Here is a 19,148-nt window from a genome sequence, read left to right on the forward strand (position 1 = left end):
TCCGGGAATATAACGCACCACCTTCCATATTGGGATTTTTATTTTATTTTAACATTCAAATCATAACTCCTTTCAATTGAATTATCCCTCCGTCTCCATCTATGTAATGTACACATTAGCATCAATAAGCTGTAAAATCAAGTAACCGAATCGAAACCAATAATCCAAACCAAAAAAAAAGTTATTGATTTATTATTAATGAGTTATTGGTTTGACAATTTCGATAATGATTTTGATTTTTTTTATAACCAGGTTATCTGATATGCTGATAGTAAATTAATAAATTATATTTATACTTTTCGGTATGTTAAGTCCTTAACTTAGCGTTTAGTTTCATACTTTTATGTTTGATTATCTCAAATTTACGGTTATCATTCATTGTGCTAGTGTTTGCTTCTAAGCAAAATGCAATATGTCAATTCATGTGTATGAGTTATTTGGTTTATTACCTAGTTTCTAAGTGATTTTCAAAGACTTTTTGGATGTTAAATCTTAATGGTTAAACTGATAAGCGAACTGATAATGATCAATAACCGATAACCTTATAAGTCAATACAACGATTTAACATGTCTATAAAGTACAAACGATAATCAATAAGTCGAACACATAAACTTTAAATCCGAACTGAAATGACCCAATACACAATCCTACCTGCATGTTTCAATTTAGGTGGATATGTATAACTAAATGAGATAACAATTGTCATGTGATTAACTTAATACGTTTGAGAACACACATGTTTTGCAGAATTTGAATATGTAAAATGATATATAATTACTAATTAGCAAATAAAATTCATAAAGAAAAATCTTGCTGTTGCAGATAAGGAAATGACAATATGCTTGAGAAATATTCAATCTGGATTTAAGCAGAATGAAATTTAATTAAACTTCTCTTGCTTCTAATTAGTTCCTATTAGTAAAAACTCATCCACAGCCCATAGACATTCAGTTTTCATACAAAGTTGTCATCTACATTTCATTTAAATGTGAGATCAGAATCACAAGGTTTTCAACCTCCTTTTCTTACAATATAAGATGGTTGATTAACTTGTAAAAGTTAAAACAAAGAACTATGCTATCTTTACATCCCAAAGCTAACAGGCTAATACATCTATCTTACTAGAAGTTAGTGGTCAAAAGTCATCAAATATTTGCAGCCTTGGAGGCGGTCCTGTCACTTCAAAGAAGGATGAGACCTTCCATTATCAGCACCGGTGGCACCATTTTCCCCACCACCTCCATATCCTCCGTTACCCCCATCATTCGAGCCATTACCTCTGCTCCCATCATCACTACCACCACCATAGTAGGCAAGCACAGACCTTCCATTATCAGCACCGGCGTTCCCATATGCATTGGCACCATTTCCGCCACCACCTCCATATCCTCTGTTGCCCCCATCATTCGAGTTGTTACCACTGTTCCCATAACCACTACCACCACCATAGTAGGCAGGCATTAACCTTCCATTAGCAGCACCAGCGTTCCCATATGCATAGGCACCATTTCCGCCACCACCTCCATATCCTCCATTTCCCCCATCATTCGAGCCGTTACCTCTGTTCCCATAACCACTACCACCACCATAGTAGGCAGGTATACCATAGGTGCTGCCTTCGTAACCAGCTGCACCATACATAGCTCCACCAAACCAAAATCCATAACCGTATCCAGGGTAAAATCCTGGAGGACTTACACCATAACTTCCTGCAAACTTGCCATACCCGCCATAGTCACCGTATCCTTCATATCCTCCATATCCACCATAACCGCTACCCATATTTCCACCATATCTTCCGCCAAAAGCCTCTAGAGAACCACCATCGCCATAATATGATTTTGAACCACTCCCACGATGATGTATCTGGCTTTCACTTGTATGTTCAGCACAATCTCTCTTTGACTTAGCCCTCTTAATTTCAACCTAAAGACAACAAATTATTTTGTTACGTCAAATTAAAAGAGGCAACAATCAGTTCTGTGCTGTATAAATTCCTAATTACTCACTTGTTTGCCACGAAGTTCATGGATATGGCCATTAGATAAAACTTTTTCAACTGCTTCCTCTTTATCAAAACTCACAATGCCAAAACGTTGGATCCGACCAGTTGTTTTATCCAAAATGATCTGATGCCCCACAACATTGCCATAAGAAGAAAAATATTCCTTCAACTCGCCTGAAATTAATCACTAGGTTAAAGAGCAAACTTTCTCAACATGCAAAAATAAGAAATGATATCATGTATACTCTTTACCTTCAGTTAAAGATAATGGAAGACCACCAACAAAAATTCTCTGTCTATAAGTTACTGGTATCTTCACGTCGACCTTATACACAAATAGAATATACTCTTTAAACATAAACCAAGGCAAAGAGTAATAGTAAATAAAGGAAAAATGACAGTATGTGGTGCTTTCAGGAGAAAATTCTACCTTTTTACCATCTATGGTATGGTCTTCCTTTAAAACTTTATCTGCAATTTCCGGGTCAGCATATGTAACAAATCCAAATCCTAGTGGCATTCCAGAGATTTTCTGATACATCACTACAGAGTCAGCTACCTCTCCAAACTGGCTGAAATACTCCCTAAGTGATTCTGGAATGTTAAAGAAAAAAGTTACTAAATGAGGTTAGAGCAAAGATAGTCAGATATCATGAAAACAGGAATGCAGATAAAGTAGATGTATTGATCTCAAAAATAGATGTGAAACATAGTTTACTTGGGCAAACTATTTTGAGGTTTGTCACTGTTAAAAATTAAACATTTTCTATTACATGAAAAAAGCATTTGAAGAAACACAATTTACTATTGAAGGAGAAGATTAACTCAATTACTCAATCAAATATTAACAATTATATGAATCTTTAAAATGCCTCCTCATTATCATGTTAGGAACACATACTGCAAAGGTTGCCTCTCTTTACTGTTTGATGTTCGAAGAAAGCCAAACCTCAAAATCCCACACCCCATTCAAGTATTAACTATTACATGAATCTTTAAAATGCTTCATTTTCATGTTAGGAACACATACTGCAAAGGTTGCATCTCCTTACTATTTGATGTTCAAAGAAAGCCAAAACCCAACTTCCCACACTCCAATCAAGTATTAACTATTACATGAATCTTTAAAATGAGCCATATCAGCATGGCCAGGTGACAAATGACCACTTACAACACATTAGTGATATATCATCAAGCATGCTTTAACCAGCCAACACACTATTTTTAAGCTCCAAGAATAGGCTTAAGGCAATTGATAAGAATACAACACACTAAGATGCAATAGAAGCCTAATGTTAATATAGAAGATTTTCAGCAACCAATTTTAGAATAATTTAACTTCATAACCAAAACTCCAATATTCATGTCCAAGTCAAGACCATTGTAATCTCACTTTTAAAGCTTATTCATTGCAAAGAAAGACAAGTCTCAATGTGAAAACAGTGGAAAACATATCTCTAAGAATATGAAAACTGAGGCGAATAGATTTCCCGCAATCACATAGATTTAAGAGTACTAAAGAATTCAAATATTTCAGGTTAAAAAACCGAGGGTCCAATTTGGAACGTAATATTACAATAATAGCATCAATACCTTTGGTTGTCATCCAAGAAATGCCTCCAACAAAAAGTTTTCTATCATCAAGAAAATACAAACAATTTGGTAAAATTCAAACGATAAACAAGGAAATCAAGAACATGTGATTTGTTACAAGCTATAAACAAAACTATAAACTAAGCTACAAAACTAACCTTACTGAACAACCATTGATTGAAGGTTTAAATTCATGGGCTTCCCTATCGCCTACTTTATCAGCCATTTCCACATCTTCATTTTCTCCATTTTGTTCCTCATCAAAATCCATTGTTTTCTTTATCCTTTCCAGCTGAAAAAGATAACGAACCGCAACAAAACCTTGACAGATTTCAGCACAAGATCGAATACTGAGTTTTTTGTGATTGCGTAAACCCTAGCTTTGTGTGCTAAAATTTGAAAATTCCAGTAAATCAAATACTTCAACAGAAAGAGCAACAACTGGTGGTAGAGCAGCAATTTTAAAAGAGAGTACATATATAGTCCGGGAAAATAGAAATTATGTGCATTAAAGATAAAATGAATATTTAAATTTTAACGGTTATTAAAAATAGAATTGTCATTCGTTTTTTAAACTGACCAAAAAGAAAAGAGAACTATAAATTGGGATAAAGGAGTAGTTATTTGGCGAAATGGCTTGAGAGGCCCTTGTACTTGACTTGATTTGTAAGTTGGATTCCTGTACTTACGACTTTGTCAACTACCCTTAAACTCATTCAAACACAATATTTTAGACCCCTTTCTCATTTGATGGGTGTGTGTAGTACACTCATTTTACACATGAAAGATCACATCATTTTTTAATGACACATTATTATTATTATTATTTGAATGACACATCAGAAATTAAATATTTAAAAATAAATAATATTTTTAAAAAATGCAATTTTCTCTCTCTCTACCATTTCACTCCCTTCCCATTTCATCTTCTTTGTTTCCACCTTCTACCATTTTCTTCTTTCTTTATAGTTCACACTCAAAAATTTCTTCAATCACAAAATGTAATAGATTATAACTAGTTCTTGCACATGCTTTATGATTCTATTTATTTTGATTTGATAAAAAGAGATATCAAGAAAACTTCAAATTGTAAAAAATATATTTATATGTAAATTCAAGTAGTAGATCTTAAAGAATTAAGTTTATAAAAATGGTGAATGGTATATTTTCTTGCAAAAAAACTTTTTTCAATTTTTTATTTGATGATTTTATTATGATAAATGATAATGTGTACGTTAAAGAAGGAGAAGAGAAAAGGAGTAGGGCCGGGGGTGGGTGGGGGGGTGGATGTGGGCTGAGGTTGAAGAAGAAGAAGAGGAGAAAATGAGTAGAGGCGGGGGAGGATGGGGGTGGAGGCTGAGGTTGAAGAAGAAGAGAAAAAGGGTGGGGTGGGGCTGAAGAAGAAGATAGAAGGGGTGGGGGTGGGGTGAGATGGGGTGTAGTGAAGGAGTTTTTTTAGTTTTTTTTTTTTTAAAAAAATATTATTATTGTTTTGTCTTATAATTTTGATAATTTTAAATTAAAAATATTGTATTCACTTGCTTCAAAACGCGTGGGATTATGTAGTTGTCCAACTAAGCCGTTTCAGTGTCACATAAGCTCAGTCAATGGTTAGAGGGGTTTAAAAAATAGAGTTTCATTGAGTTTAAGGGTTCATTTGGCAAAGCGATGAGTTTGGGTTCAACTGACAAACGATGCCAAGTACAGGGGCCTCCCAGATCATTCTGGCCTAGTTATTTTGAAAGGAATAAATGTGCATATTTCCTAGTATTCACTACGCAAATATGATAATTAGTTAAAATATGTTGCATACATTGATTGTGCACATTAGCCTCAATAAATTGATCATTCAATTTAAGTTGATGTGTATAAGTAAATGAAGTAACATTGTTATGTGATTAAGTTAATATGTTTCAAAACATATTTAAGTTTTAAAATGTCTAAAAGAAATATTTCAATACGTATTTTGTCGTGAAAAGTTTTCACTATTATGAGTCACTTAATCAACCGAGTGATTTCAATTTATCCCATTCAACAAAGGTCTAAAGAAATATTCAATGACAGTTCATCTACCTAAGGTTTGAATTTTAGTCATATACATAAGTTTCTGTGAGAGAACACAACAAAAGACGCAAAAGAGTACAACAACAAACTACCTAGTGAAATTCCATGAGTGAGGTCCGGAGAGAGTAGAGCATACAAAGACCTTATCACTACACTAGTATGGGTAGCAAAATCAGCTAGTTCAGTACAAAGAACTAGTACTAATAAAATTATGCATCAAGCCCAACTTTATCATATACAGTAACAGGAAAATATAGAACTACAAGTAGAATACAAGATTGACACTCCAAAAAGGCAATCACAATTCACAAAGGCAGACTACATAAAACTAGCTAGCAAAAACCATCTAACGCGGTTTTTGGAGGAACATCAATCTTCTAACACCACTTCATCTTCATCGGGATCAAATTCCTCCTCTTCTTCTGCTTCGTCACCAACTTCTGCCTCTTCTTCTACATCGTCTACAATGAAACCCCCCAGAGTTTCATCCTCCTCATCTTCTTCTTCTTCATCTTCCTCGTATTCTTCTTCAGAGGGTCTAGGTTTTTGCTGTGTAGAAGGTTTATTCCTTTTTGCAGTAGACTTGTCCTTGGACCTTGTAATGTATTTAGATCCCTGAAGTTTCTTAGAAATCGTGGGCAGTTCCTTCTCATCTTCACTTTTCCCAGTCCACTCATCATCATCTCCCTCGCCTTTTTTCTTCCGTTTTCTCCTAGAGCCCTTTCTGCCTTTCCTATCAGAATCCTCATCGGTATCACTCTCTGCTCCTTCATCCTCGATAAACCAATTCCAGTTCTTCATCTCTCGAATCATTCTCTTAGGATAAACATCGAATTCATGTCCCATCACCAGAAAACCAAACTCTGCGATTAGTAAAAGACCAGTTTTATTAGCAGGAGAATCATCTCAAACAATCAAGGAGTCATATCGAGCTTAAATCAATAACAAAATAATTCAACTTACATAAAAAGGACAATGTAAATACAGTTTATCAAAGGAGCAGAAAAATGCAGATGCTTCATATAAGGCAAAGTCTAAACAGAGTCAACCCAGAAATAAGGAGATAGTTGAACTCTAATTCGATCCCTAATGGACATCCACTACTCTGAAGGCTTTCAGCAACCTGGTCTCCATTTCCAACTCCTACTTCTCGCGTTTGGCCATAGATTTGGATCAAATTTTGAAAATTTATCTTCTAATATCTGTTTGGTCACGAAATTTCTCAAAATCAGATCTTCAAATACGTTCAATTTCTCAAAAAGTGGTATGAGCCAGGGCGGTTTTTGCGAGAAATTTCACTTTTACGCACAATACTTCAAAAATCTTCCAAGTAAAATGCATGTCAAACACAACTTTTAAGTTCCAGAAATCACAACTTCAACAACTCAAATTTTCAAGTTTAAGCTACAAAATCTATGGCCAAACATTACGAAAGCGCTAAAAATTGAAATGTCAGACAATCAAATTACATTGAATCCTCTGACTAAATTAAAAGACCAAATGGAGGCAGATGATTCATATAACAAAGTCAGCTAGTTTGGGATTGATACTACTTAATTGAATTGATTGAACATTTTCAATTCACCGTAAAAGTGAAGCAACTGGAAAATCAATTGAGCATCGGAATAGCAGATGCAAAGAAACAAATAGGGGGAAAAATCAAACCTTGAACAGGGTCAATCCCCGAAATATCAACATTCTCGAGGTCTAATTCAATCCCTACAGGGCATAAACTACTCTGAAGGCTTTCAGCCAACTGGGTCTCCATTTCCAACTCTTTCTTGGCATCCCTCTTATCGATTCTTTTCAAGGTGAACCAGATGGATTTGTGAGCCGAAACACAGAACATGTCACCATTCTCCATTTCGCCTCTTTCAGACTTCCTAAAAGTTCGAACTTCACCGTCCCGATTGCTGTATACCCAAATAGGGTTCCTTCCAACAACTTCAAAATTAACCTTAGTTTCATCTTCCTGGTCTGGAGAGTTACGGATTTGGAACGAGATTTGCCGGCGAGAAACGGTTCGGTCGTCGTCGGTGAACCCCAACCCTCTACCGAACTCTCGGATTGAACCCAGTTTCAGCAGGGTTTTGGACCCATCAGTTCCTTCAATTTCCATTTTACTTTCAAAACTAATCGCCGGAGTTCCCCTTTTCTTTGTCTCGATTGATATAACGGCGTTTCTGTTTCATTTTTAATTGTTCAATTTAAATTTTATACTACTAATATTTTAAAAGATGTAGCAGGAAGAAAAAATATTTTTAAAAAAATCAGTCGTTGGCGACACGTTAATTTGCATGTAATTGTCAAAGTTACCGTATTAACCAAATTATAACTAATATGATAGTGTATTTATTATGTAAATTGAAAAAGCTTTTGAGCGTATATTCAAACATTCATTAAATTGATGAATTAATCACTTAAAATATGTCAAGAGCTACTCCTTTAAGTTAGCGAATTTCACATTTTTTAATTATATGTATTAGACTCAAAAAGTTATAGAGGTTCAGGTCAATTTTAATTGACTGATGCATATAAGTAAGAATATGACATATATCTCTAACAAAAAGGAAAGACATATTTATGTGATTATCTATGTAAAATTTACAACATGCCCGTGCTGAAATTATCTTATATAAATATTTCATTTTATGTTCAATTGAAATAGATTGTACTTTTGAATATCAAAACTAAATAAAATGTACATAAATATGAAGTGTAGCATGTTAGTGTATTCTGCCAATGAGTGAGAACCTTAGCTAAGAATATAATTGTAATTTGTGTAGGGAGAGAGAGAATTTAGAGAAGAACTAGACATGTGGTGAATCAGGAAAGGCAGCAGACACATGGTAAGAAAATAAATTAAAAGCTAGCGACTCAACACGGATGACACAAAATACTATCTTGAGAACATTATTGGTAAGAATAAACCCAACATTATTGGTAAGAATAAACCCAACCATGAAAGATATGGAGTCAATACAGTCAAAATCCATGTCATATCAACAAAACCAGTCTAACTCATGAAAATATGGGATCGGGCATCAGGGATGGCTATGACTTAACAAAATAAGGCTGAGGTAATTCAATGATTCAATCATTGCAAAAAAGTGAGAGATCTCCTCCAAATATTACGTAATTAAAGTAAATGTGACGTTAATGGACTTATAAGAGCAAAATCCACAAAAGTTGCTCTCAAGGATTTAGTTATAAAAGTCTTCCGGCGATTCATTGTCAACTACTCCTTATGTCCCTAATTACTTGTCATTTTTTGTTTTTTTACTTATCTCTTTTGACAGATTAAGAAAATGATGTTTTTTTTATATATATTAAACCCTCAATTAATTACTTTGAAAAATGTAGAACTTTATAAAAAATTTAAATTTTTAATTCATCCATTTATAATTAATATGAGTAAAATGATAAATTCGCTATGTCAATCATTGTTTTTCTTAAAGGAGTAATTAGAAACAAAGAGAGTATTATAAATTTTTTTTACCATTATACCCTTTAGATTCATTTAGTTGGAAACAATTATTTTAGAATTGTTATTACACCCTTAATGTGGGATATAAATAATCCCAGAATAACCAACTCCAGAATAAGTTTGTTTGCAACAAATTTTAAAGTGACAAAAAATAAATTGCGATCACAATAAAATAAGAAGAAACATAACTTTATTGATCAAGATTGCGGGTACAATTTTGTTCATTCCTTGATTCTACTCTTCTAAGATTTATCCAAGGGACGTTAGTGGAGATTTATCCAAGGGATGTTAGTGGCGTATTAACTAGAATGATTTAAATTTGACCTCTATATTGAATATTCCATCAATTTGTAGAATATTCGAGATGCCTTTTAAGGGAATTTAGTGTACCCTTTATATAAGCATGAACTAGGGCTTATGGTTGAGTAGCCTCCAAGAATTCTAATTGAAATTGAACACACATTCTAGAGTCTTAATTCGAATTGAACATATCTTGTAGAGTCCCACAAAATTTCAATATCTACAAAGTTATTTCGCAATTTCATTCCAACCAATTAAATAACCCTATCATAAAATTAATCTTGAAACCGTCATTGCATTAAATTAAATACTATAAATAGCTGCAGGAAAGAAAATAACTTCTCGAATCTCAGCTCAAACAGAATACCGACTCATCCCATAACTGTGACTCTTCAGAGTTCCACTTTTTTCTCTTCGGTTCTTCACAATTCTTTCTGTTTCAATCACATTTTTTCCAACTCTTTCGTCACGAATTCAACATGAGCATTTCGATCAAAGATCACTCGGATTCTGATCTCCTCCCTGCCGCTGCTGCCGGTAAATTTCCGATCATACGTATATATTCAATACCACTACTTTTCGTTCTAATTGATTCTTATTTTTCTTTATTGTATTGATTTTACGTAGCTTTGAGCGCTGAAGATCGTGCTATTTTGGTAAATGCACTCAAGGTTTGTTCTCTCTCGCTCTGATTTTTTTTTCTTCCTGTTCGTTGTATTTTCTTTAAAATTTTCACCTGATTTTCCGTAGCTTTGAGTGTCGAAGATCGATCATACGTTTCTTGTGCATCAACTTTCGTTTTATAATTGATTTCTTTTGGAAATGTGTAGAATAAGCTTCAGAATTTGGCTATGGAGGACTCGGACATACTTACGAGACTGTCACCACAAGTTAGGAAGCGTGTTGATGCTTTGAGAGATTTGCAGGTTTATTGTTCATATTTCTCCGTCTGACTGTTTCATTTTATATGATGGTGACGATCGACATGGACTTGAGATGTTAATTTGACTCCTCTGTTAAATTAGTGGCAGTAATGGAAGGAGATACTGTAGTGGTTGAAAAATAGTTTAAGATAAAATTAATTTGAAAATATGGAAGTCCTGAAAGTTGTGTAGTACTTACATAAACGTGTCAAATAAATAGAAACGGAGGGGATAATATTTTCATCAGTTCCCTTGGAAGATTCCTTTATTTTCTTTGCATTGGTGTTACCTTGGAAAATTCTTTTATTGCTTTGATTTGGCTTTGCTTTTCTTTCTCAATCCTTATATGTGCTAATTAGTTTTTGTTCCACATCATTGTTTATTATTTCATATGTATTTGTCTTCCATTGTTCGCTTTAAGATCAGTGAGGCAGAAGTTTGCTCTTCTCTTATTTTCTGTATTCTGGTCCTTGTGATATGTGGCGCTAGGAAGGTGAACTTCATATTGAAGTTTCATTAGATTTGTGTGCATGCTTTGGGGGAAGTATATCTTGGTTAATTTCTGTACTATTTCCTGACGTTTGTGATATCCTCTCGTCAAAGAAAGTAATTGAAGCAAAGATTTAACTATATTCCTCTTTTTGAATTCGATCTCTTTTGATTTTTTATAACCATGGTGTCCCATCTTGCGCACACCTCATTAATTCCACAGGGTTCCTACAACCCCCCACTAATAAAGGTAGCACAGTGATGCCACAAGGTTTTGAAGCAACTATTTTGTGAACAATTCGTTAGTGTTGTTGACAGTAAGTATTGTGCTTTGGTTACACGCCCAGAGTATAAATCGAATGTTATATGCTGGAATAGGCAGCAACAGTTGCCTCAGTTAGCCTTCTTCTGGGTGGAGGGGTGAATAACCAGAATATTATAGGATATTTCTCCCTGACATTCTTTCCCTTAGCCTTTTATATTCTCTCAGGACATTAACATACATGGATAGCTCCTTGACTCTTTCCCAAGAGAAGAACCCTGGTTAGTGCATTGATTTGAGAAACAACATTAGAACACACAGACATTAAAAAGGAAGATTCCAGTGATCAGCCTTAAGAAATTAAAAGGGAAGATTCCAGAAAATATCTCAAATCAGACAAACTGATATTATTTATAGGCCATCTTTTAGGTCTTGGAAGGCTTGAGTATGACATTGCACAAACTGGTGATTGTAACTGTCTATTTTAGTATCAGACAATCGGGAAGGTTTCTATGCTTAGACATGCTTGATGTTCTGTTGGCGTTTGACCTGGTATTCATGCTTGCTTGTAGAAGAATAGTTTCACAGATATGATGAGTGTGACCGTGTTTATAGAGACAATAATCACCTATTGATTTCTATTGACATTTCACTTGGTGTAAGTTGTGGCCATTGAGAAACAGACTCGCACCGTATGGTTTCTGGAGGACTCATCTCTTATCGATCGGGCTATGCTTTGGTTCCCCCCTCAACCTATCCCAATAAATGATATTTAACTGGTGTTTGTAAACTATGTTTGTAAACGAATAAACTCTCATTCTAATGATTAATTTGCTAGTTGTGAGTTTCCTTTTCAAACTTTTGGGTCCTTGGGTTTGCATTTTATATTATGTTGACTGTATTGAATCTTCCCATATATTAGATCTTAATTGCTCTTACAAAAGGTAGAAGAGAGCTTGAAGAATTTTCTGTTTATAGGGTCAACATGATGAACTGCAAGCTAAGTTTTTGGAGGAAAGTGCTGCACTTGAAACTAAATACCAGAAGCTGTATGAACCGTTGTACACAAAGGTGAAAAGGATAGTTTAATTTGTTCCACATCTGCGTGTATCTTGACAACAAAATCAGCTTCCTCCTTCCCTCCCCCTCCACCCCAAAGCAAAGAAGAAAAAAAAAAGAGAGAAGAGACAGGAATAAAAAAAGAAGAAATGTAGAAGTTATAATAACTTTGCAGCTTTTTTGACTCGATATATCCCTGCTTAATTAATCATTTTGTGGTTTCTTCGCAGAGATACGAAATAGTAAATGGCATTGTTGAAGTGGAAGGTGTCAATGTGGCTCCTGTGGACCAGGGTGACAATAAAGGGACAGGAGATGGTAACTTTTGACAGGCTTTTTCTTAATTGGTGTAAATTAATTGCAGAAGGGCTTTAAACTACTTCTTGTGATTTTTAGGTACAGAGAAAGGCGTTCCGAACTTCTGGCTGAATTCTATGCTGAATAACGAGATATTGGCAGAGGAGGTAAATAGCCAAAGCTATTATTGTTTCTTGCAGTAAAGTTCATACATTTAGCTAACTGCAACTCACTCTGCTTTAGATCTCAGAGTATGATGAAGGAGCTTTAGCATTCCTCAAGGATATCAAGTGGTGCAGAGTCAATGATCCAAAGGGTTTTAAGCTTGAATTCTTTTTTGATACAAACCCCTTCTTCAAGAATTCTGTATTGACAAAGACCTATCTCATGGTTGATGATGAACTACCTATATTGGAGAAAGCAATAGGGTAACTGCTGTGTTATTATTTTGGTGTGATATCTTATGGTCCTCTTTTTGTTGGTTTGTTTGATATGGGATGCATTGCAGGACGGAAATTGAATGGTATCCAGGAAAATGCTTGACGCGGAAGATTTTCAAGAAGAAGCAAAAGAATGGATTAAAAAATGTTAAGCCCGAAATCAAGGTTGAGGATTAATGAAAGTTTTTTCAACTTTTTCAAACCGCCACAAGTACCTGAAGATGATGCTGGCTTTGATATTCTTAATGATGCTGTAGGTTCAACAACTTAGAAAACTTTATTGATTTTCCGTTGATTATACAAGTGTTTACTAATACTGATGTCATGATTAAACTGAATGTATTCCTTACAGCTTGAACAGCTCCAGAATCAAATGGAGCACGATTATGAAATTGGGTATGTAGATTATTTCTTCTTTGCTTGGATGGTCCCTTTAGTATTTATTCACTTCTATTTAGATCTTTGTTCAAATAAATTCCCCGTTTTGTTCTATGCATCATAAGTTGCCTATGTTTTGATCAGAAGAGTGAACTTATTGGTGTTTTATGCTTCCTTTTGCAGCTCAATAATCATGGTCAAAGTAATCCCTCATGCAGTAGCATTGTTCACTGGTGAGCTTGGTGAAAACGAGCACTATGAAGCTACGGAATATGATGATGAAGAAGAGAAGCATGAAAAGAAGTGTAACAGAGCACAAACTGAGGAAGGTCAACAGGTGGTGAACGTCCTAATGATTGCAGAGCAAGAGTAGTTTGTAGCTGCACACTAGGTCTAGGTCACAAGCTAATGAGAAACAGCAGCCTCAGAACCATTGGTCGATAAATTTGCCTTAGCCATTCTTTTGTACACATTTTCCCTTTGCATCCACATTCCATCACCCTTTTCTTCTTATTTTGTTTGTGAGTACTCTTGTCATCTCTAGTGGTTTGTTGGTTCTGTGGTGTGCTTTTCTTACCATGAAACATTGGTTTCTATCTCCTGTCTCTGCAGTCGTCTGTGTAGGTTGATACAATACAAACTACGATTGCTTATTGCAAAGGTTTATACATGATTCAATTTTTGTATATATGTGCTACGTAGTATCTTTCTATAATTTCGTTTCAAGTTATGTAGATACATATATTTCTCACTTGTCTGCATCTGCTTTTCCTAATACTGCAGGAGTGAAATTCACAAGCTAATTGTGATTTAGGAACCAATCGGTGCTTCAATAGTAAACTTGTTGCTTCTGTTTTAATATTTTCAAAATTTGAACTTAGCTATTACTGTGAGCTCTGGTGAATTCAACACCAAATTTGCTCTTGTATTAGGGTGCCTGATGAAATATATGATGTATACATAATTTTTTTTCAAAGTTAATGTGCCAAGGTTAACTACATACTATGGACGGAAGTCGGAACTAATTAACTCAACTAAGGAGGAGTAAAATGAAAGAAATAAAAATATAATCGGCCTGAAATCCCGCAACTTCATATCATAATCTTTTCTCAGCAACCCAACGGCTAGGTACGGGGTACCACCTCTACAACTCGTGGTACAGCTTCAACAAGCTTGAATTCCTTAGTTTATATGGCCCACTCATTCATTCCACATATTTTTGAAAATCACTTTGCTTTTTCCCTCCCTTTCCTCCTCCACTTATAAATTTTGGGACTTAGGGTTTCCTTTTCTTCACATTCAGTATGAGTAATTTGGACATATATCAGTCCCATCTCTACCCATTCACCGCCGATGCTGCTGGTAAGTTCCCAATCCAGGCAGCGAATGCATCTCTTTACATACATTTTAAACCTTTACATTGTTGTGTTTGTCCATGGCTTTTGGATCCAAGTGATTCTTATTTGTCTTAATTCTATGTAGCTTCATATGCTGAATATCGTGCTGGGTTGGAGATTAAACAGAAGGTTGGTTCTTTTTATTATTTTTTTTGGTGGTTTTGTTCTGGTTCATTCTATTTTTAGTTGAAACATTTCACTTTGTTTTTTCTTTTGGAAATGTGTAGGATAACCTTCGGAAATTCAGTGGGAGTACCTTACCTAAACTTAAGAGTTTGTCACCACAAGTTAGGAAGCGTGTGGAGGCTTTGAAAAACCTTCAGGTTTTGTTATTCATATGTTTCAATTAATATGATGTTGTTTGATCGACACTGAGTTAAGATGTTATATTAGTGGTAGTGGAAGAATATACAATAACTATTTATAAACAAATTAGTATAAGAAACAAGCAAGAAAAATTAAAACTTGGTAAAAGTAGGGCGAGTTGGGCAATGACCATTGTTTACCCATCTTGATCCAACTCATCTCAGCCTTTGGGTGGATTGAGAAACCGTCCATTTATCAATCCAGTATATTTTTTACCTGCCCAAATTCAACCCAACCACACATTTGACACCCCTACATTAAAGTTTCGTAGTTATTGTGTATATGTGTTTGGATGAAGTATTCTTAGTTAATTTGCTTACTATTTCCTGCCTTTTGTGCCTCATTTGGAAGTTAGTATTGAAGCAAACATTAAACTATAATCGCTAATCAAGAGGGCACCAGGGAGGAAAGAAGAAAGCTGATCATATATGTTGGCTTATACGTCTCTTTGAGTTCAATCTGTCATAAAGTTAGGTTGATGAAACTGTATATAATGACAGTATTTCTGGAGGAGACACACTGTTATTAGGCCATTCTTTCCTCATCCCCCCCCCCCCCCCCGCGACCCAACAAATGATGTTTAATTTGCAGGACTACGTTAGTACATGAATAAATTCCCAAAGTACTGATTAATTTGCTTTACTTATAAGTCCTTATTTTCGGTCCAACTTTTTTGGTGTATTTCCGTGTCACATTCTATTGCCCTGTGTTAGATCATTCAATATATTATGTATATTTTAACTGCTCTTGCAAAAGGAAGAAGAGAGTTTGACAGAATTTTCTGTTTGTAGGGTCAACCTGCTGCACTGAAAGCTTTATTGTCGGAGGAGAAGGCTGTACTTAAAGCTGGTTATGAGAAGCTCCATGAATCGTTGCACACGAAGGTGAAACAGCTAATTCAACTTGTTCTGCAGCTTCATGTGTCTTGACAACAATCTGCTCGCCCAGCCACTCCCCAATCCCACCCCAAAAATAGAGAAACATAAAGAAAGAGAAAGGGAAGAGATACTTCTATTTTGTAGAAGATAGAAGTTAGTACCTTGCACCTGTTTTGACTAAAACTTCTTTGGATATTGAGTCATCACTAGAGAGATTCCAAAAATTTAATATACTGAGCTATAGTATCTATCATAGAACTATTGCACCAAACATGCAAGTTTAGTAGACATCTGGTTTTGACAAAGAAATGCGTTGCAGTATACCTTCAAAACAATTTTTATTCCTTTCTAACCAGGTAATCCACAAGAAGCTGTATATAATGATTGTATTTCTAGAGGAGGCACACTGTTATAGGCCATTCTTTCCTCCATCTCCCTCAGACCAGCAAAAGATATTTAATTTGCATGACTACGTTTATACATGAGCAAATTTTCATTCTAATGGTTAATTTGCTTTACTAGGTCCTTATTTTCAATGCCAACTTTTTGGTCCTTGGAATTTCATGTCACATTCTGTTGCCTGTATTAGATCATCCAATATTGTGTACATTTTCACTGCTTTTGCAAAAGGAAGAAAGAGAGATTGAAAGAATTTTCTGTTTGTAGAGTGAACGCAGTGCGCTACAAGCTTTATTTTTGAAGGAGAAGGCTGTACTTGAAGCTAAATATGAGAAGCTGCATGAATCGTTGCACATGAAGGTGAAAAGGATAACTCAACTTGTGCCTTGACAATGTAACAGCTCGCCAGCCATTCCCCAGTCCCCATCCGAAATAAAATAAATAAATAAAAAGAATATGAAAGAGATATGAAAGTATAGAAGAAAGAAATACTTCTATTTTGTTGAAGTTAGTAACCTTGCAGCTGTTTTGATTCAAATTTCTTTGAATATCCATCCTGGTTTATCATTTTCCTGTTTCTTCGCAGAGATATGAAATAGTGAATGGTATTGTTGAAGTAGAAGGTGATAATATGGGGACAGGAGATGGTAAACTGTGGCATGCTCTTTCTTACATTCATGCAGAATTAATTGCAGACGGGCTTTAATCTTTTGTTGTGAACTTCTGTACAGAGAAAGGTGTTCCCAACTTCTGGTTGACTGCAATGAAGGCCTTTGAGATATACGAAGATGAGGTAATATCATCATTTCTTGCAGTACTCTGGTGTATTGATGATTGAACTGACTGCAAAACACTGTTGCAGATGAACATCTCACCGCGGGATGAAGAAGCTTTAAAGTACCTCAAGGATATCAAGTGTTGTACAGTCGATCATCCAAAGGGTTTTAAGCTTGATTTCTTCTTTGATACAAACCCTTTTTTCAAGAATTCTGTGTTGACAAAGACTTGTCACAAAAGGATAAAAAAGGATATGTCAAATAACATAACATGGTAGATTCTTCTGTCTTGTTACTTTGGTTTGATATCTTATGATCCTTTTTGTGTTGGTTTGTTTGATGTGTGGGATGTGTTGCAGGACGGATATTGAATGGTATCCAGGAAAATGCTTGACAAAGAGGATAGTAAAATGCAATCCAAATAAGAAGTTAAAAAATGCTAAGCCCATGATCAGGAATGTGGATTGGGAAGACTTTTTCAATTTTTTCAAACCGCCACCGGTACCTAAACTTCTACTTTATTCATTTACTGTTAAATGTACCAACTTTTCATCTGATATCATAACTAAGCCAAATGTATTTCTTACAGGTTACAGGACTCCAGTGTCATATGCAAGAAGATTATGAAATTGGGTCTGCACATTTCTTCTTTGCTTGGATTGTGCCTCTAGTACAAATTCACTTTATTTAGACTTTGTCCCTTTAAATTCCACTTTTGTTCTACACATCATAAATTGCTATTGTTTGAATTAGAAGAGTATATTTGATGTTATATTTTCTGCTTCCATTCGCAGCTCAATATTTCGGAACAAAATAATCCCTCAAGCAGTGAAGTGGTTTACTCGTGGTGTAGCTGAAAAAGAAGACTCGAAGAAAATGGAATATCATTTTACTCGACATGTAACGAGGCAAGACAATTTTGAAGAAGACGACGACAGTGAGGATGATTATGATCATCATCATGTTGGATATCAACATCATAGTGGATACCATTCCTGTTAATGGAAAGTCCATAGGAATTCCAGTTTTCCTAAGAATGAATAGCAGATATATTTATCAGGAATTCGGACAAGTCAATTGACAACAAAGCTTTACATGACAACAATGTTGGAATTGTTCTGTCTTCTGGTTTTGAAAATGCAAACAAGAAAATAACTCTTTTCCTACTCTTTATTTTCGTGGACTCGTTTTTGTTTATTCTTTCTTATCTTACGTGAAAGACAAAGTGTCTCTCATTGGTTGTTGAAAAAACTTTTATCCTCCTTGTATTGATTTGTTTTCCCTAGGGATTGTAAAGAGCTAGTAAAAGGGAGTGGTCTGGTATACATGAGAATTGGGCTTACAAGACAAAACAGGTTGATTTGACCCCTCTTGGGCGAGATGTATGTGACACCTAATCCAAAATCCAATTTTGCAAGAAAATTATGTGTACAAGTCTGCAAGAATGCGTGTAGATTCATTTTCTCTTTAATGACTAATTTAATTGATGATTTGAATGACCAATTCAGATTTATAGCCTATATAAACCAGCCTACAGCTAAATACTATCTTCAAAGTTCTTCTCCTTCTAGTTAGCATTTGTTTTTGCAAACTCCAAACTTCCAGCCACTATTGTAAGTGTTTGGGAGTGATGTGCCCATCGTTTATCGTGTAAATTTGAAAAAAGTAGTTTTGCTTTTAATGTGGAAAATGATATTTGAAAATCGATTATATTTGGCTATTGGAAGTTGTTTTTGACATTTTGTGAGTAATTTGGAGTGAAAAAAAGTGAAACATTTTTGTTGTTTTTCAAATTCCAGAAGAAGTTGAATTTCAAAGTTCTTTGGCTAAACGTGTTTTTCCGAGTTAAAACTCGAAAAAAGTGAAAAAATTTCATGATCAAATCCTAATGGCCCAAGCCCCAGGAAACTCCAATGTTGTTTCCTCAGCTACCCAACGACTAGGTACCACCTCCACAACTCCTGGTACAACTTCCACAAGCTTGAATTCGTTAGTTTTATTCTCACGACGTGACAGATTATGGGCCCGCTCACT

General features: G+C 35.1%; 4 protein-coding genes and 1 pseudogene across 4 annotated transcripts in view; 3 read left to right on the forward strand and 2 right to left on the reverse strand.

The window, feature by feature from the left end:
• Positions 1-1,021: 1,021 nt before the first annotated feature.
• On the reverse strand, positions 1,022-3,870 carry LOC125832795 (uncharacterized). The gene is made up of 6 exons (XM_049511990.1): positions 3,758-3,870; positions 3,600-3,640; positions 2,437-2,624; positions 2,259-2,331; positions 2,011-2,180; positions 1,022-1,927 (listed from the first exon to the last, which is right to left on the reverse strand). The coding sequence occupies exons 1-6, from the start codon at positions 3,868-3,870 to the stop codon at positions 1,178-1,180; spliced, it is 1,335 nt and encodes a 444-aa protein (XP_049367947.1). The 3' UTR covers positions 1,022-1,177.
• A 1,869-nt stretch (positions 3,871-5,739) lies between these two features.
• LOC125832809 (double-strand break repair protein mus-23) lies at positions 5,740-7,783 on the reverse strand. The gene is made up of 2 exons (XM_049512002.1): positions 7,329-7,783; positions 5,740-6,526 (listed from the first exon to the last, which is right to left on the reverse strand). Exons 1-2 carry the CDS (start codon positions 7,780-7,782, stop codon positions 6,033-6,035), a joined length of 948 nt encoding a protein of 315 aa, XP_049367959.1. The 5' UTR covers position 7,783; the 3' UTR covers positions 5,740-6,032.
• A 2,076-nt stretch (positions 7,784-9,859) lies between these two features.
• LOC125832816 (nucleosome assembly protein 1;4-like) lies at positions 9,860-13,984 on the forward strand (annotated as a pseudogene).
• A 558-nt stretch (positions 13,985-14,542) lies between these two features.
• On the forward strand, positions 14,543-18,118 carry LOC125832825 (nucleosome assembly protein 1;4-like). Its single transcript, XM_049512018.1, has 11 exons — positions 14,543-14,660; positions 14,781-14,824; positions 14,923-15,018; positions 15,853-15,945; positions 16,606-16,698; positions 16,925-16,985; positions 17,070-17,131; positions 17,201-17,388; positions 17,474-17,615; positions 17,704-17,747; positions 17,909-18,118. Exons 1-11 carry the CDS (start codon positions 14,603-14,605, stop codon positions 18,114-18,116), a joined length of 1,089 nt encoding a protein of 362 aa, XP_049367975.1. The 5' UTR covers positions 14,543-14,602; the 3' UTR covers positions 18,117-18,118.
• Positions 14,772-19,148, forward strand: part of LOC125832759 (beta-galactosidase 17) — a 48,521-nt gene continuing 44,144 nt past the window's right edge. Inside the window, exon 1 of the mRNA XM_049511963.1 lies at positions 14,772-14,776. Within this exon, the coding sequence (XP_049367920.1) occupies positions 14,775-14,776 (2 nt within the window). The 5' untranslated portion in view covers positions 14,772-14,774. The remainder of the gene's footprint in view (positions 14,777-19,148) is intronic.

Source organism: Solanum verrucosum, unplaced genomic scaffold, assembly GCF_900185275.1.
Source record: "Solanum verrucosum unplaced genomic scaffold, falcon-dt-bn FXZP01000102.1, whole genome shotgun sequence".
NCBI lineage: Eukaryota > Viridiplantae > Streptophyta > Magnoliopsida > Solanales > Solanaceae > Solanum > Solanum verrucosum.

Excerpts from the sequence above, each read along its gene's own strand:
- LOC125832795 (XM_049511990.1), bottom strand. The coding sequence starts at position 3,870 with ATGGATTTTGATGAGGAACAAAATGGAGAAAATGAAGATGTGGAAATG. Across the intron at positions 3,641-3,757 it reads ATCAATGGTTGTTCAGTAAG|AAAACTTTTTGTTGGAGGCA; the intron begins GTTAGTTTTGTA and ends TCTTGATGATAG. Across the intron at positions 2,332-2,436 it reads ATACCATAGATGGTAAAAAG|GTCGACGTGAAGATACCAGT; the intron begins GTAGAATTTTCT and ends TTTGTGTATAAG.
- LOC125832809 (XM_049512002.1), bottom strand. The coding sequence starts at position 7,782 with ATGGAAATTGAAGGAACTGATGGGTCCAAAACCCTGCTGAAACTGGGT. Across the intron at positions 6,527-7,328 it reads GGGGATTGACCCTGTTCAAG|AGTTTGGTTTTCTGGTGATG; the intron begins GTTTGATTTTTC and ends TACTAATCGCAG.
- LOC125832825 (XM_049512018.1), top strand. The coding sequence starts at position 14,603 with ATGAGTAATTTGGACATATATCAGTCCCATCTCTACCCATTCACCGCC. Across the intron at positions 16,699-16,924 it reads ATGAATCGTTGCACATGAAG|AGATATGAAATAGTGAATGG; the intron begins GTGAAAAGGATA and ends GTTTCTTCGCAG. Across the intron at positions 16,986-17,069 it reads TAATATGGGGACAGGAGATG|AGAAAGGTGTTCCCAACTTC; the intron begins GTAAACTGTGGC and ends ACTTCTGTACAG.